The sequence below is a fragment of the Camponotus floridanus genome, unplaced genomic scaffold (assembly GCF_003227725.1).
Source record: "Camponotus floridanus strain SB8 unplaced genomic scaffold, Cflo_v7.5 scaffold151, whole genome shotgun sequence".
Classification (NCBI taxonomy): Eukaryota; Metazoa; Arthropoda; class Insecta; order Hymenoptera; family Formicidae; genus Camponotus; species Camponotus floridanus.
Genome location: NW_020229272.1, coordinates 386852 through 405433, shown reverse-complemented (window position 1 = coordinate 405433; position 18582 = coordinate 386852). Strand labels below are relative to the sequence as shown.

Below are 18582 nucleotides of genomic sequence, written 5' to 3'. Positions count from 1 at the left end.
GTGTCGTAAATTTACAGCAATGATGCAAAAGGTTTCATAACCAATTTGAAATACAATATTTGAAATGCAATATTTCAATGAAATTATTCTGCAATATTTCTACAACTTTCACCTTTCTATGCAATATGGGATTATTATCAATGATATTAAGTTTTGCAAAAAAATTGAATCACAGCTTAAACATTTTTATAACTGATTAAATCGTTATTAATAATTATTAATAGTTCAATTTTTAAATTATCTGTGCGTTAGAAAAATTAAGGTTAAGAGAATTTCAATAAACAATTGAGCAAAATTGTTTAAAGAAGAAACAAATGAATAATAGAAGAATGAAAGTTATTCTTGTCGTATAATTATTAAGACTAAAAACTAATAATAATTTTCTAAAAAAATTTTTTGTTATTTATTTTATTCATTAACAAATTATTACGACACAACAAAACATAGATTCTTTGTACACACATTCATTTTAATAAATATTTACTAAATATTATTTAACTATCGCATGTGACAATTGTAGATTATATTCTTTTATATATACTTATGACGTTATTGTTGACATTTACATTTAATTTCAATCATATTATGCATAAATTGTAGCTTACCTTTAGATTATGTTTTCCTCGTTTGTAATGTTTTAATTTGTAATGTTTGTAATGTTATACTATATATATGCAGAAACAACACATTATACAAAAAAAATTAGATGTTTTTCAATAAACATACAATACATTTGATTTATAAAGTTATTTAAAACAAAAATCGATATTATAATATAATTATAATAATTAATATAATTATAATATATCTTTTTTATGGTAATATATTTACAGGTAATTATTTTCTAACAATGAACTGTACATAACAAAGAATTATATATAACAAATATATATAACAAATTTATTAAAAATATATTACATGCTTCATTTTTTCATAAATAACAGATTTTTTAAAGAATTTGTAAAGAGAAATTGAATCACAGCTTCAAAATTTTTATAACTGATAAATAATTATTAATAATTATTAATAGTCCAACTTTTAAATACTTTAGAAAAAAATTAAAGAGAATTGAAATAAATAATTGGGCAAAATCCTTTAAGAAAGAACGAACAATAATAAAGAATAAAAATTATTCTTGTCGTATAATTATTAAGTTCTACTTAAATTACAACTTTCAAACTAAACATTTAAAGCACTCAAAATAATTTTCTAAAAGAAAAAACATTTTTTATTATCTATTTTATTAATTAACAAACTATCATTACATAACAGAAATATCGTGTCTTTACACACACACACACACACACACACACACACACACACACACACACACACACACGCACACGCACACGCACACGCACACGCACACGCACACGCACACGCACACGCACACGCACACGCACACGCACACGCACACGCACACGCACACGCACACGCACACGCACACGCACACGCACACGCACACGCACACGCACACGCACACGCACACGCACACGCACACGCACACACACACACACACACACACACACACTATTATGATTGTTTTTCTATTGAAACATATTAAGTTGTATATAATAATATAATTGTGCATATATATACAAGGTGTCCCATTTTAACTTTCACACTCGAATATCTCGAAACCATGTTTATTAACATATTCTTACATTATTTTAATGTAATTCTCGTCTTTTTATAATGACTTCCATAGGTTCAATATTGTGTAGTGTTATATCCATATCTAATTTTATTGCATCTATCTGAGTAATGTTCTCTACTTTGAATACAAATGTTCTTATCAAAATTGCTAAGATAACTTTCATTGAAATCATTGCATATTTCATACCTGCAAAAGCTTGATAGTTATATTTAAGTATATTTCTTTGTGATATGTGTTCTATGTGATTTATTTATGCTTACCTATACAATTTCTGCGTCCAGAACTAAACGGCATGTAATATTTATTAGATGTTCCTTTCTCAGGAAGGAATCTGTCTGGATCAAATATCAACGGATTGGGCCAATACTTTTCATTTCGGTGTAGAGTCAATATTGCCAAAAAAACCTCAGTGCCCTTTGGCAAAATAAACTCTCCTAAACATATATGCTTATATATAATACTGTTATAATAACGTTAGAAAATATTAAAAATTATAAATTGTTAGAAAAATAATAAATAGCTTATATATAAATAAAGCAATAAGAATACAATTTAAATCGTCTTATGTTTTTTTCATTTCACAGACAGATATATATTTGATATACAAAATTGCCATTGAACAAATAATATTTTTTATTAAACATTAAAATGATTTTTCAAGTTCTTTTTTATAAAGAATTTTGTTAAATGTAATCTTTAATATTTTTGTTATTCTAAAAGGTATAATTTTTAATAATTTTCATTTTTAATAATTTAATAATTTTTAATTTTCTAAAAGATATTAATGTTGTTTTAAACATAACATCGATGCGTCGACGTGTTACTGCTTGTATTCAGGAAAATGGTGAACATTTTCAACATTTATTGTACCAACAGTTATTGGTCCACCCTATATATATATATATATATATATATATATATATATATATATATATATATATATATTACTATAATAGTAGACCAATAATATTGTACCAACAGTTATTGGTCCACCCTATATATATATATATATATATATATATATATATATATATATATTTATATATATATATATATATATATATATATATATATATATATATAGGGTGGACCAATAACTTTGTCCACCTGAAATATCTCCGTTATTTTTAGAGATACAAAAATTTTGTACTTCTAAAAGTTGTACGGTACCAAGAGAGCCGTAATATGGTACTAATAATTTTTTGTAGGTAGAGGCGCTTCAGAGATTTTAAGATTATCTCAATTTTTTTAAACGGAACCCCCATTTTTTATTACCTATTCTTATAGCTTACTTCGAGAGCTTTCCAAAACACTATAATAAAGTATTTCTTCATTGAGTACTTTTTGAGTTATGAGGATTGAAATCATTTCTTAATTTTACATAAATCATAAAATATCTAATAAAATATTCATTTTTCGATTATCTTACCTTAATGCTTTTATGTACAAAATAATGAGAGAAATCAATTGGTGTAAAGAAAACATACAGTTGTTTTTAAGAAAAAATATAAAATTGTTAAATTACATATTTGCAAATTATATATATATTTTTTTTAAAAACAACTATTTTTTCTTTACACCAATTGATTCTTCTATGAACGTTTATAATACCATACATTCAAGCACACACACATCCTTGTCATTAGTAGCACCACAGGAACATTTGAAATTTGAAGTTCATTATTTCATTACATTTACTTTCAATGTCAATTTTAAGATTGACAGAGGTACTTTCAGAAAAAACATTTGATACAAAAATTTTCTTATTTTTCATGTACAATTCGAATCTATAATAAAAAGTACCATGTTCCCCTAAAAAAATTCATCTTTCTTCCATTCCCGATGGCGTATTTTCAGTTGGAATGAAAAGTTGAAAATATCACCATTTGATAGAATGTATCCGATTTACTTAAAAATTGTCCGCGATTTTTGATAAAAACCATTTATTTTCATTTCAAAAGAGGTGTATGGGTGGCCTGGGACACTTTATACATATATATGTTATTACAAATATATATATATTCGTAGTTATCCTTTAAAAATTATTTTTTTTCATTTAAGCTATATATAATAATAATTGTGTATCATAACAACACACACACATACACACATAAAATAAGAAGATAATTATATTTAAAAACAAACCTATTTTTACATCCTTTGTTAGATATCGCCCAATTAAAGGAACAGCAGGAAATAATCTCATAGTTTCTTTAATGACACAATCTAAGTAATCCATATGTTGTAAATCTTCGTATTTAATTGGGGCAGATTTTGGAGTTTTCGTCTCGTAAATTTGCCATAATTCTTGATATACTTTTTCCTAATATATAAAATTAATAACATATACATTTAATTATATAAATATAAATATATGCAATATGTATAAATTATATAAATTATAAATACATGCAATATGTATAAATTATAAGAGACAATTTAAAATTTAAATTAATTTTAAAGTAATTTTATTAATTACATTTACGGATTCGTATTCTGATATTATAATAATGATAAAGATCAATGTACATATTGTATATCTTCGTTAAAGTACTCAATTTAATTAAAACATTAGACACAAAATTCTTATTTAAACGAATTTGTAATAAGTTTCGTACATGACATATACTTTTTTGTTTGCTCGCTTGTTATAAGTTTAGTTATTTTGAAAAAAAAATATTTATGATATTTATGTTATGTTTATGTTACAAACTAAATTTAAGTTACAATTTGAACAACGCTTCAGCTACATATTTATTCATGATAAATATTTGCAATAATATATATGATTCTACTAACCTCAGTAGTAGAAATTACTTCATAATGCATATATAATAATATATTAAAAAAAATTTTGAATAAGTTATGATTTGAGTGAAAATAATTGAATTTATTAAAAAAGAGTTTTCTTGATTATTGTTTAAAAATACATTTGCCATAGAGAATCATACAAGAGTAGTTCGATAATAAAGAAAAGTTAATTATTTGATCTATATGTGAGACCTCGAAATCATAAGCATGTATTGTTACATGGAAAAGAGAAGTAAGCATTTGATTTTCATCTACTGATCGCCCTTTCAGCAACGAAAAATTGACAATACTTCTGTGACTGTTTAAAAGCACTAATTTTACCACTTTTAAGTAAGCCGTTTCGAAGTTATTGAGCTTTTGGTAGGTAAGATGATTTTTATTTGCACGAATGTCTATAATAAAAAATGACTCAAAATATCATACACATCGGTCAGTTATAGTTATATATATTATAATTAAAAGTAGATCCACCATCATTTATCACTTCTATCTTTATTCGCGGAAAATAATACGATAGCAGTCGTCGACTTATCAGGAAAAACTTTATAACTTCAATAACTTCGAAACGGCTTACTGACATGAATCAAAGTATAAAATTTGACTACTACTTCTCTCCTGTATGTAACAATGCATGTTCATGAACTTCGAGGTTGCGCGTACAGATTACAATTATATTATCAATTTCTGTTTACTTGCCGGGCTGCTTATCGGATTATCATTTGCACATTTCGTTTTATTATGAGTAAATTGTTGTGAATAAATTTAATAAATACGTACTTGTATTGATGGAAAATTTGCTAACATAAAGATTGCAAAATCTATCGTAACAGCTGTTGTGTCGAAACCCTAAAGATAAAAATTTCATTTGTTGATTAATATAACAAACAAGTTAAAATAAAAAAGGCTTTAATATATTGAATAGAAAAGTATAAAAAATCAGCAAGAAAAAACGCTAATAAGATTCGAGCACAGTAAATAAATGCATTTATATTGTACGTGTAAAAATTTTCTTTAATAATAATTTTGGTTTAATAATAGTTTCGATTCTTTCTTTGAGCCATCTTCAGCATATAGAGGTAAATAACATGTTGACAAAGAATTAGATGTAAACAAACCAAGATAAACCACTAAATTGCATATGAAGAGGAAGGAAAAATAAATATAACATTTGAATAAAACATTTGAATTTTCAATTTAAATTAATTTCGACAAATTTTCAATAATCGTTACATATGTATGACGAAGACATCTGATATCTGTGTGTCTATTGAAACTGTGTAACTATTTTTCTGACGTTTCGTAAATAACATTTATATATTTAATCTCTTATTTAAAAAAACATCCGAATAACTTCAATCTCGTAATCCTATTAAAACTCGTGATTCATTAATGTATGTAATTCGACAGAATTGCAAATTACTTTTATTATTATTATTATTATTATTATGCTATTGATTACGTATTTTTAGTAATCTGTCCGATTGCTGATTAATACAACACAATCTATATCTGAAATTCTACACATCATATTTTTATTTGATTAGTTAAAGAGAAGATTTTTATGAAATATTTAATTTAAGTATTTAAAGGAATGCAATTTGTTCGTATGTATAAAATAAAATTATATTCTTCATATTATATCTCTAAAATGTTCGAAAAAAGACACGTAGAACATATATACATATGGTATAGAATATACATGGTGTCCGTAAATTTTCGACCTTAATGAAATAAATAAGTAGATTGGCTCGAATTAACAAGAAATGACCGGTATTGCTTTGGGATTGTCGCAATAATTAACGAAATATTAAATAAAAAAGATCGGCCAATCTGCGTGAGTAAAAGCGCGCGGCGACGAGAGTCGTCCCACCGTAATCCGATACTACGAACGCGGCGAAGCGGTGGGCGGGTCGCTCTCCGAGACATGATGGTGGTTTGCGATATATCGCAATACCGCGCCGAAAAATGACCCGTCCCCCCTTTTCGTGGCGAGAAAATGATGCGCTATCATTTCCACACCACCTTGCGGTAGATAGCATGGTGCGCTTTTTTTATAGTGGTTTCCCCCATAGGCCTATTCCACTCTCAATTTAAAAATTATTCAAAATGCCATTTACTATACGCTGAATATATCGTAAATGTAAAAAATTAATGGACAGTACCTTTACAAAAATTCGTGGTTGAAAATTCCTCGATAAAATGTATTGCACACGTTGATAATGTGATACGATGATAAAATTCTTCAAGAATCCTTTCTTCATCTCGTACACGAAGACGCACTGCTGGACCGGTTATCCCGATATTATGCACGACACTCAGTTTCACATAATTATTGCACAACACGTAAAATTGTACGGCCACTTGGTTTTCGTGCATGCCCGAGAAATGATTCCATGTAAATTGCGGCCGCACGATAAGTATTTTCTCCCGCTAGTCCGTATGCCACAATCATATCCGTATATTCCTGCAGAGTACACTTCATTTTCACTGGTAATTAACTGCGCGAACATAAGATTTTTACTAAGCGTCTTAGCTCTCGCACGTTGTTGCCAGACTGCGTACGCCAGCAGCACGCAACTACAGCTGAGCGGACATGCGAGTGTAATCATAGTGCGCAGGCGTCGAACTCACACGTACGCTTACACTCACATGTCCGCTCAGCTGTCAGCTGTAGTTGCGTGCTGCTGGCGTACGCAGTCTGGTAACAGCGTGCGAGAGCTAAGACGTTTTAATAAAAATCTTGTGTTTGCGTAGTAAATTAACAGTGAAAATGAAGTGTACTCTGCAGGAATATACGGATATGATTGTGGCATACGGACTAGCGGGAGAAAATACTTATCGTGCGGCCGCAATTTACATGGAATCATTTCTCGTGCGTGCACGAAAACCAAGTGGCCGTACAATTTTACGTGTTGTGCAATAATTATGTGAAACTGAGTGTCGTGCATAATATCGGGATAACCGGTCCAGCAGTGCGTCTTCGTGTACGAGATGAAGAAAGGATTCTTGAAGAATTTTATCATCGTATCACATTATCAACGTGTGCAATACATTTTATCGAGGAATTTTCAACCACGAATTTTTGTAAAGGTACTGTCCATTAATTTTTTACATTTACGATATATTCAGCGTATAGTAAATGGCATTTTGAATAATTTTTAAATTGAGAGTGGAATAGGCCTATGGGGGAAACCACTATAAAAAAAGCGCACCGTGCTATCTACCGCAAGGTGGTGTGGAAATGATAGCGCATCATTTTCTCGCCACGAAAAGGGGGGACGGGTCATTTTTCGGCGCGGTATTGCGATATATCGCAAACCACCATCATGTCTCGGAGAGCGACCCGCCCACCGCTTCGCCGCGTTCGTAGTATCGGATTACGGTGGGACGACTCTCGTCGCCGCGCGCTTTTACTCACGCAGATTGGCCGATCTTTTTTATTTAATATTTCGTTAATTATTGCGACAATCCCAAAGCAATACCGGTCATTTCTTGTTAATTCGAGCCAATCTACTTATTTATTTCATTAAGGTCGAAAATTTACGGACACCCTGTATATATGTATATTAAAAAAGATATAAGGCGATTCATGTTATCAACACTGTGGCCGATTCTTTATGTTTTTTATTTATATTATTTTTTTGCACGGCATACGCGTCGTTACGGCGCCAAACATTTTATAATAAAATTATTTATGATATTTATTTTTCAGTCGATTATAATGAAATTATTTATAATGCTGAGAACAGTAATGACGATAGTTAGGTAGAATTTTTTTATTCTATAGAATAACATTTTTTAATGTTCACTAAAAATATCACAAAAATGCCTTGGAATTGCTGATAAGCCATATGATAAAATTAGTTGGAGTGTCAAAGTCAAATAATATTAATTATATTGTAACAATATATTGTTTATTTTTGTATGCTGAAGATAATTCACAAATAACCGAAACATTATTATTAAAAAGAATTTCAATACAAAATAATTACGTTTATTTTGTTAGGCTTGATTCTTCTTAGTCTTATTCTTCCTCGCCTTTTTATATTTAATATAATAAATTATTTTTATTATTAATAAATTATGTTTTATTTATAAACAAATATAATTAACGTAGAAATTATATAGAATTAATTTACATACCGCTAATATCATTGTAATTAGATTATCATGTATCATCTCTTGCGGGTACTTATGAGATAATAAAATCTGTAGAAGTGTTTTATCTATATCGTATAGAAAATAAAATGTAAAATTTTGAGCGTGTGTGTATATGTTAAGTAGTGTCTAAATCTTATAATAGCAAAATTAAATATGTCACTTTGGAAATTAATATTGAAAATAAATTTAGAAAAAGAAAAATATCTTTAGTAATGATCAAAATTAGGAATTTTAATAGTGTTTTAACAATTGAAACAAACATTTTAATAATATTGTAAGTTTATGAAAAAAAGTTATTTTCACAACTTAAGATGCTTGAATCATAGAACAATAAAAAACATACAAATAAAACATGGATAAAAACTTACGAGTTGTATTCTGTTGGTATTCTGTGCAGTTGGTATCCTCTTCATTTAATGCATACGTGTGCTGTTGTATTATCTGTGTAATAATAAACTATGTAATAAATATACATATAAATATATGTATATGTATATGTATATATATGTATATATATATATATATACATATACATATACATATACATATACATATATATACATATACATATATATATATATACATATACATATACATATATATATATATATATATATATAAATATATATACATATATAATATATAATGTTATAAGTTAAATTATTTATTAATATTCCCACTTACTTTATTTATAAAAGAATGTAAGAAGTTTATAGCCTTTCGCTGTTCTCGTCCCACAGCAGTGAGATTGAATATCAAATCAAAATATAAGAATGGATTTCGAAATCTGGATTTAAAAGTCTTTTTCAAGCTAAAAAATTTTTCTCTTAAAATATTTTATATTATATAAGCACTTGCATGATATAATAACATAATTAACTAATTATAGTTATTAAGTTCTATACGAATAAATTAAGAAACTAATATTATTCTCTTAGTTATACATCAAAAATATTATTCATAATAAAGATTTAATTTGAAATATAATTGCTACTTGTACATTTAAACAAATTCTTTTGAAAGTGCAATCTCTTAAAAAATGCATAAAATATTTTTAAATAAACTTATCATTTTGATTTTTATATACATTAACATAAGAAATTGAGAGTTAAAATTATTTTACCTCGCAATTACTTCGAGACATTGATTGATTTCATTGGATAGAAATTCCATTTTGATATCCGTCATTGTGCCTTTATAATGTCATGAAAAATAAAGTAATTAGTTAAGATATTAATTATTAATTTATATATATATATATATATATATATAGTATTATATATATATATATTTATATATATATATATATATACAGGGTGTCCGTCGATTTTCGACCTTAATGAAATAAATAAATAGATTGGCTCGAATTAACAAGAAATGACCGGTATTGCTTTGGGATTGTCGCAATAATTAACGAAATATTAAATAAAAAAGATCGGCCAATCTGCGTGAGTAAAAGCGCGCGGCGACGAGAGTCGTCCCACCGTAATCCGATACTACGAACGCGGCGAAGCGGTGGGCGGGTCGCTCTCCGAGACATGATGGTGGTTTGCGATATATCGCAATACCGCGCCGAAAAATGACCCGTCCCCCCTTTTCGTGGCGAGAAAATGATGCGCTATCATTTCCACACCACCTTGCGGTAGATAGCATGGTGCGCTTTTTTTATAGTGGTTTCCCCCATAGGCCTATTCCACTCTCAATTTAAAAATTATTCAAAATGCCATTTACTATACGCTGAATATATCGTAAATGTAAAAAATTAATGGACAGTACCTTTACAAAAATTGATTCGTGGTTGAAAATTCCTCGATAAAATGTATTGCACACGTTGATAATGTGATACGATGATAAAATTCTTCAAGAATCCTTTCTTCATCTCGTACACGAAGACGCACTGCTGGACCGGTTATCCCGATATTATGCACGACACTTAGTTTCACATAATTATTGCACAACACGTAAAATTGTACGGCCACTTGGTTTTCGTGCACGCCCGAGAAATGATTCCATGTAAATTGCGACCGCACGATAAGTATTTTCTCTCGCTAGTCCGTATGCCACAATCATATCCGTATATTCCTGCAGAGTACACTTCATTTTCACTGTTAATTTACTACGCAAACACAAGATTTTTATTAAAACGTGTTAGCTCTCGCACGCTGTTACCAGACTGCGTACGCCAGCAGCACGCAACTACAGCTGACAGCTGAGCGGACATGTGAGTGTAAGCGTACGTGTGAGTTTGACGCCTGCGCACTATGATTACGCTCGCATGTCCGCTCAGCTGTAATTGCGTGCTGCTGGCGTCTGGTAACAGCGTGCGAGAGCTAAGATGTTTTAATAAAAATCTTGTGTTTGCGTAGTAAATTAACAGTGAAAATGAAGTGTACTCTGCAGGAATATACGGATATGATTGTGGCATACGGACTAGCGAGAGAAAATACTTATCGTGCGGTCGCAATTTACATGGAATCATTTCTCGGGCGTGCACGAAAACCAAGTGGCCGTACAATTTTACGTGTTGTGCAATAATTATGTGAAACTAAGTGTCGTGCATAATATCGGGATAACCGGTCCAGCAGTGCGTCTTCGTGTACGAGATGAAGAAAGGATTCTTGAAGAATTTTATCATCGTATCACATTATCAACGTGTGCAATACATTTTATCGAGGAATTTTCAACCACGAATCAATTTTTGTAAAGGTACTGTCCATTAATTTTTTACATTTACGATATATTCAGCGTATAGTAAATGGCATTTTGAATAATTTTTAAATTGAGAGTGGAATAGGCCTATGGGGGAAACCACTATAAAAAAAGCGCACCATGCTATCTACCGCAAGGTGGTGTGGAAATGATAGCGCATCATTTTCTCGCCACGAAAAGGGGGGACGGGTCATTTTTCGGCGCGGTATTGCGATATATCGCAAACCACCATCATGTCTCGGAGAGCGACCCGCCCACCGCTTCGCCGCGTTCGTAGTATCGGTTTACGGTGGGACGACTCTCGTTGCCGCGCGCTTTTACTCACGCAGATTGGCCGATCTTTTTTATTTAATATTTCGTTAATTATTCAGACAATCCCAAAGCAATACCGGTCATTTCTTGTTAATTCGAGCCAATCTACTTATTTATTTCATTAAGGTCGAAAATCGACGGACACCCTGTATATATAGTATTATATATTTGGTAAACAAATGATACGAAATTTTTAAACAGAAAATGAATGTTTCGTTATAAAATACTCTTGAAAATTACGATTAGATCTATATAAGATTGCACTTGTTTCATTAATTTTATTATACACAGAGTGTTCCTGAATTCAATGCCAAAATTGATACGGCGGCTTTAGGACATGAAAACATGTCGAAAATGTTAATAAACATATGTCTGAATTCGAATGGTTTTGGAGTTATAAGATAATAAAATTTTCTAAAGCTTTCTTAAGACAATATAAATTGAAATAAAAGTTGTTTAATGTTCTTTATTTTGTTTAAAGCTTTAAAAAGATGCTCAAAAATTCTTCCGTCGACTTCGAAACACTTTTAATGTTGCGGATGTTATTTGTAGAACTCTAAATATTTTCCAAAATGCTGGAAACAATTTATTAATTTCTGTTAGAAAGTGTATCGAAGTCGACGAAAGAATTTTTCAGCATTTTTTGTAAAGCTTTAAACAAAATAAAGAACATTAAATAACATTTATTTCAATTTATATTGTCTTAAGGAAGCGCTTTATAATCTTATAACTCCAGAACCGTTCGAATTCGAATATATGTTTAACATTTTCGACTTGTTTTCATGCTTAAAGCCGCTGTATCAATTTTGGCCCAGAATGCAGGGACATCTTTTATATGTATATATGAATTCATTATATCTAATGTTAAAAAATTTAACAGCACATTTAATACATTTTATCATTAAAATGTTTTAGAAAGTAAAATATATAAAACTCAAAAAAACAATAGACACGGTAGCATCTTGAAACTATATATAGCAACAACGAAGTGAATTGTGTATCTATATGTGAATCGCCTAGTTATAAAAATAATAGATTATCGGATCTCACAAAGTAACAGTTAAACCATTCAAAATCTTAAACGATAGCTTGGATCTCATCATACCAAGGAAATATCTGTACTTTTGTCCTATTCTTTAAAAGTGAATCAGTGAAAATATTACCAATTTAAACAGTAAAATAAGATTTCACTGAGACTCAGTGAGTATTTTACTGATCTTCAGTAGAAACGCTTATTTTTCGTAATTTTATCTTATTATCTTACTGATTATGGTCAGTTAAAGTAAAATTCACTGTAAAATCGCTAGTTTGTTCGTTTACTGCTATGATCGCTATCTCTCTCGTATTTAAGTTTTAGTTTCATAAGAATTATATAAAGTATGCAATATATAATATAAGAATATAAAATTTGCAAAGAGCGACAGATAAAATTAAAAATATTATTTCGATTTTCTGATACAATAGAGAGGCTTTAAATATTAAATCGATTTTATAAATCGGATAAATAAATGTTTGGCGACTTAATAAAAATTATTCGCTCGTTATAAAATAATAAGTTCAGTGTGCATGTAATTTAAATAAAATAAAATAAAATTTTTAATATTATAAGTATTTAATAAATATAAATAAAATTTTTAATTTTGTATAAGTGGAGATTAGATGGAGAGATGAATTGTAGTTTAATATAACTGATAGTTTCAATCAGTGTATTATCACTGAAAAACAATAAATAGTCACTGATTACAGGCAGTTAAGTATAACACTGTAAATAAGTGATATTTTATTGAAAGAATTAATTAATAATTTTGTAAAAATTATCTTTATATTAACTTCATTTAATATTAACTTTATTTAATATTATCTTTATATTAACTTTATTTAATATTATTTAATTTATAAGATCTATAACACAATTATCATATATATCATTAATGCCTTTTATTTTCTCTTGTAAATTTTTTTTAATATTAACGGTAACAGATATGCAACAATTTTATAAATAAGTAAAAATATTTAAACTTACCACAGGCAGTACTCAGAGCATATTTAGCTATATGATTGTGAAGGATGATTTTCTTCCTACTTAGTCCAATTTTTTCTAATTGATTTGTCAGTATCAAAGATTGTTCCACAAATACATAAAAAAACTTTTTTAATGCAATTGTATTAAAATTCGGTGCTATTATTTTTCGATTTTTATTCCATGTTAATTCTGAAATAAGTATTATAAGAAGTTACAATATAGAAAAAGAATATGAAATATATGAATAAAAATGGTATGAGGAAATGTTATTAGAAATTTAATTATTAATAATTTCAAATTTGTCATATTGGTATCGAATAGTAAATAAAAATATTATACGACTGGAATGTAAATGAAATATAAAAGCTACTATTTTTAATTATGTTATTTAATTATGTGATTTAAATATTAGAAAGAGAGAAAGTGAGAGGAAAAGAGAGGGGGGGAGAGATAGAGAGGAAGAGAGAGAGAAAGATAAAGCTGTTATTTGTAATTTTACTAATATGACAATAAGATTGAAAGATTTTATATTTTAGACTTTTCTGACTGAAATCCGAATGCTCACTATTCATAATGTATAATTATTGCAACTGCTGATAAAGTAAAATAAAATAAATCTTTTATGTTTTGAATCTTTTATATCTTTTACATTTTGAATTATTATAATAATCATTAATATTATTAATAGTCATTATTGTTGAGAATTATTAATAGAAATGTGATTATTATAATATTTTTTCTGTTGTTAATTATTCCGACTGACGTTCTAGAGCGTCACAATATCCTGTGAAGCCATGCTTCTAAGCCATGCTTAGAAAAAAGCACTCAAAATCTGTGAAATACTTAAAAAAATCCCCTTAAATGTTTTCCGACACCTGAAAAACCAGGGCAAATCGGGGAAAAAATCAACGAATAGGAGAACTAATTAGAAGTTACTTTAAATTTTATTATACTAAAATATCTTACCGGGTGCTGTGAGCAATCCTTTGCCGAATACTGGTTCAATAAATTTATATAGTATATTTTTCTCTACAATTTTATTGTTTTCTAAAATTTCCTATAATGTTATGTAAAATTTTATATATTTTTTAAATATTTTCAATGTATATTTGTTTGTATTATTTTGATAATTAAGATATGAATAGTTCACATATGAATACTTCAATAGGCAAATGATACAAATTTATCTAAATTTGATATCGAGTTATTAACAAATTTGAAATACAAGTAATGGAATTAGTATAATTATATTGAATTCTTTAATTTTTAAAGTTTCAGATCGCATAGTTAAAGTTTTAATTATCTTTTTATATACTTATGGTACAAAACGCAGAAAGCTTTATTTCTCAAATTTTTATTTTCCGGATATGTATTATTTGATATTTGAGTTATTCATATACTTCAAAAAATCACTTAGATTAGTGATAAATTATTGTTAATTTATTAATAAGATATGAAAAAATATGAAATATTATTATTTATTTGGAATATATATATATATATATATATATATATATATATATATATATATATATATATATTGTTGCAATCTCGCCGTCAAGATCTTGTCACCCGGTATTACACTCGATATCGATCGGTCGTTTGAACAAAAGAATGGTCGGTCGTTATGGTGACTAAAAAATAATACCGTATTCAGATCTGAATTTGAATTGATCGCTCGCATATTCATAAATTATATATTTCTGTATTTAATAATTGTGTTGTGCATAAAGTTATTTCTGTTCTTAAGAGTGTAAAGCGAAAACGCAACAAAAGAAATATATATACACATATATTTTCAAAGTAAATATAAATTTGCATTATTCTTGAAATATATGACACTATTTTTTTACCTGAATTTGCTTTGCGTCATGTATTGCAATAAATAATTTGTTCCCCATTAAAAATTTAAATGGGGATGGATAATTATTTATCAATTTTATTATAACATTTAAAAATTCTAAAAAATAAATTTTATGGTTTATCATATAAAGTAATTTATGAATATTTGATTATAATTAATATTAACTATAATTAATTTTCGGATAAATATTTGTATCTTTTTATTATATTACCATCAGAACTCCGCCGAAGAAAATAATAAGCACTTCCAATAAGAGGAAATGCTTTTGGACCAGGCAAAATGTTTTCCGTTTTAATAGAAGATCGTCGATGACAGTAATTTAAGATAAAATAACTTGCCAGTAAAATTAATGACACAATTACAAAAAACATTACTGAAAAATAACAGTAAAATGGTAATATGATTACATATTAATGTTACCTTTGGTTCTACTGTTACTACATTCTGTTATGGTTGCTTTTATTATGTCTTCCCCACCCAATCGTACTATAACAAATTCAAAAAAACACAATTTACATAATGCGTCCTTCCGATTAGAAAGTAAACGTATTAGTTTGTTGAAATAGCAAATCTCACATATAAAAGATTTCAAGAATTTTTCAGTTAAAAAAAAATTAGATAAGTTGTGATTTAAAATGCAATTTTTTTATAAGATTCTATACGATAATAATTTTGATGTTATATTTTAAATGATAATTTTCACTCTGCTATTTTTTAAAATTCTTTTAACTTAATGTTAGATTTTATCTATTTTATCTTTGAAGAAAGAAAATCAAATCTTTCAATAAAATTCAAGTCATTTTAAAAAAAGATAAGTATGAATGAAAATATTAATCAACATAAATCTTACTTTTGGTTCTTTCTCTTTCTTTCTCTCTTTCTCTCTCTCTCTCTCTCTGGTTCTAGGATTATATTATATAAACATTGTAGATGTGTATTGTACATATGTATGTTTACATACATGAAGATTAGATATGTACATATATGTATATATATATATATATATATATATATATATAAAGATTAAATGTATATATGTATATTTATATATGCAGGATATTTCAGGATGTGTTAAATATCCTAATTTAAGGCTCCGGAGTACTCACCGTGAAACTCTGAGTTGACGGTGGCGACATAGGTTAAAAGTGAACTACAAGGCGTGAAAAATGACCTCGTAAGTGAGAAATGACAGCCCAATTTACGTTGCGTCCCATTTCATAATTATTTGCTTTGTGCTAGTGTTGTAATGTGCAATGTATTAAGGAAACTTGTAAAAATGGACGGATACTAAGCTGTATAAGAAATAAACTTTAGAAAGTAATATTTTCCTCTCCTTTCGACAGCTGTCAAATCGCGTGTTTTTTCGCATTTTCAAGGCTTCATTTCGGACTTAATTTACGGCTATTTATAAATATTGTGAAAGGAAAGGATTAGTATCCGTCCATTTTTACAGGTGTGCTGAAGAGATTGGTAGTCTTATTTCATTCAAACATGTTTTTATTTAGATGTCAGTCGCAATATAAATCTGGGTGTCCTTTCTCGCTTATGACGTCATGATTTAAAGATGGCCGCAGTGACTACTCCGGAGCCTTAAAATATAATTTTAGGACCGCATGAAAAAAATTTTCCTCTAAGAATGTGCTTATAAATATTTTGTTTCAGAGATATTTGGTTTTTTCTACTATTAATAAAGAGAAAGATTTATGCATTCAGCTATTTCTGTTTTTCATAGATTTCCCCTGTCTCTTAGAATAGAGATCGATTTATTATATATGTTATATATGTTAATATGCTAATAATAAGGCTAAGCTAGTCTTTATAGTATCTTGTGGATAACATAAATAAAAAATATCAATATTTGTAGAAAAGTACATTTTATAATTTATTTATATGTGTCAATACTATATGTCACTGCAGTTATGTAAAAATATCATATATGCTAACAAATTATTTCAAGATTAAATTTCTAACTTAAAATATGTCCTAACTTAAAACTAACTATATGAATTTAGGATCTCTAAATAAGTATCGGAATTGTAATATCATTCCTAACTTTGTATTATGCTTTTTATGTAGCAATCATTTATCGGCTGTTCTTCCGAAATCATGTTCTGATTTGGGTCAAATTTTGTAAATAAGTTCCTTTCAGATAAAATAAAAAAATGCTTAAAAAATATCTTAATTTTTGAATCGCGAAAAATCCTTCTCGTGTACTTCTTTTTTATCTAACAATATAATGTCATTTGACATCTAAAGTTACAGAAAAGTTAGAAATGATATCACAATACCGATATTTGTTTAGAGGTCTTAAATTTATATTTTAGGACATTTAATCCTCAAATAATTTGTTACCGTATATATTATTTTTACATAATTGACATATAGCATTGACACATAAATAAATTATAACTTATCTTTCCACAACCATCGATATGTTTTTTTACTTATCCTATCAACATGATACTAGAAAGACCAGCTAGCTTTAATAATATAGTTAGTAAACCGGTTTTTGTCTTAAAAGGCAGGAGAAATCTATAAAAAACAGAGATAGCATTCTGAATGCATGAACTTTTGTCCTGATGAATAGAAAAAAACCAAATAAATGGAACACATGTGCATGACAAGAAACACTCCAACTATCAAAAGAAAAATACTATGCAATATAAGTAATCTACTTGAACAAACTCTACGTTTATGCATTTAACATTTAACATTTAAAATAAATTAATTAACTTGACGGCTCAAGTATAAAATATATAAATTTAACTAAATAATTAGGCAATATCGAGCCAACGCAGATGTAAGGCGTGAAGCAATAAAAAACTACTTCCATACTCCACATTTTATTGATGATCAGTCATACGTTTCGGACTTTTTTCGAGCCTTCTTCAGTGAAATATAGTCAAATAGTTCGACAATACGCGAGCATCTTAACTGCACGTCCGATCTATGAATCTCCTAACGATATAAGACGCAAGGAAAGTTGCATCGGACACAAAAAACGCGTCGGAGAAGGACACCAACATCTCGCTATGTCCAACGACA

At 28.3% G+C, this 18582-nt stretch overlaps 1 protein-coding gene across 3 annotated transcripts; it reads right to left on the bottom strand.

The window, feature by feature from the left end:
• Positions 1-1545: 1545 nt before the first annotated feature.
• Positions 1546-15934, bottom strand: LOC112637296 (cytochrome P450 4V2-like). Of its 3 annotated transcripts, none has more exons than XM_025406686.1 (12): positions 15749-15934; positions 15527-15633; positions 14640-14730; positions 13674-13862; positions 9753-9822; positions 9314-9440; positions 8998-9070; positions 8612-8694; positions 5246-5314; positions 3803-3980; positions 1918-2091; positions 1546-1852 (listed from the first exon to the last, which is right to left on the bottom strand). In XM_025406686.1, exons 1-12 carry the CDS (start codon positions 15906-15908, stop codon positions 1671-1673), a joined length of 1503 nt encoding a protein of 500 aa, XP_025262471.1. In that variant the 5' UTR covers positions 15909-15934; the 3' UTR covers positions 1546-1670. The 3 variants fall into 3 exon arrangements, with proteins under 3 accessions (XP_025262471.1, XP_025262472.1, XP_025262473.1); XM_025406687.1 differs by having other exon boundaries at positions 1546-1843; XM_025406688.1 differs by having other exon boundaries at positions 9314-9416.
• Positions 15935-18582: the final 2648 nt, after the last annotated feature.

Excerpts from the sequence above, each read along its gene's own strand:
- LOC112637296 (XM_025406686.1), bottom strand. The coding sequence starts at position 15,908 with ATGTTTTTTGTAATTGTGTCATTAATTTTACTGGCAAGTTATTTTATC. Across the intron at positions 15,634-15,748 it reads TCTTCGGCGGAGTTCTGATG|AATTTTTAAATGTTATAATA; the intron begins GTAATATAATAA and ends TTTATTTTTTAG. Across the intron at positions 8,695-8,997 it reads ATACCAACAGAATACAACTC|ATAAAACACTTCTACAGATT; the intron begins GTAAGTTTTTAT and ends TATACGATATAG.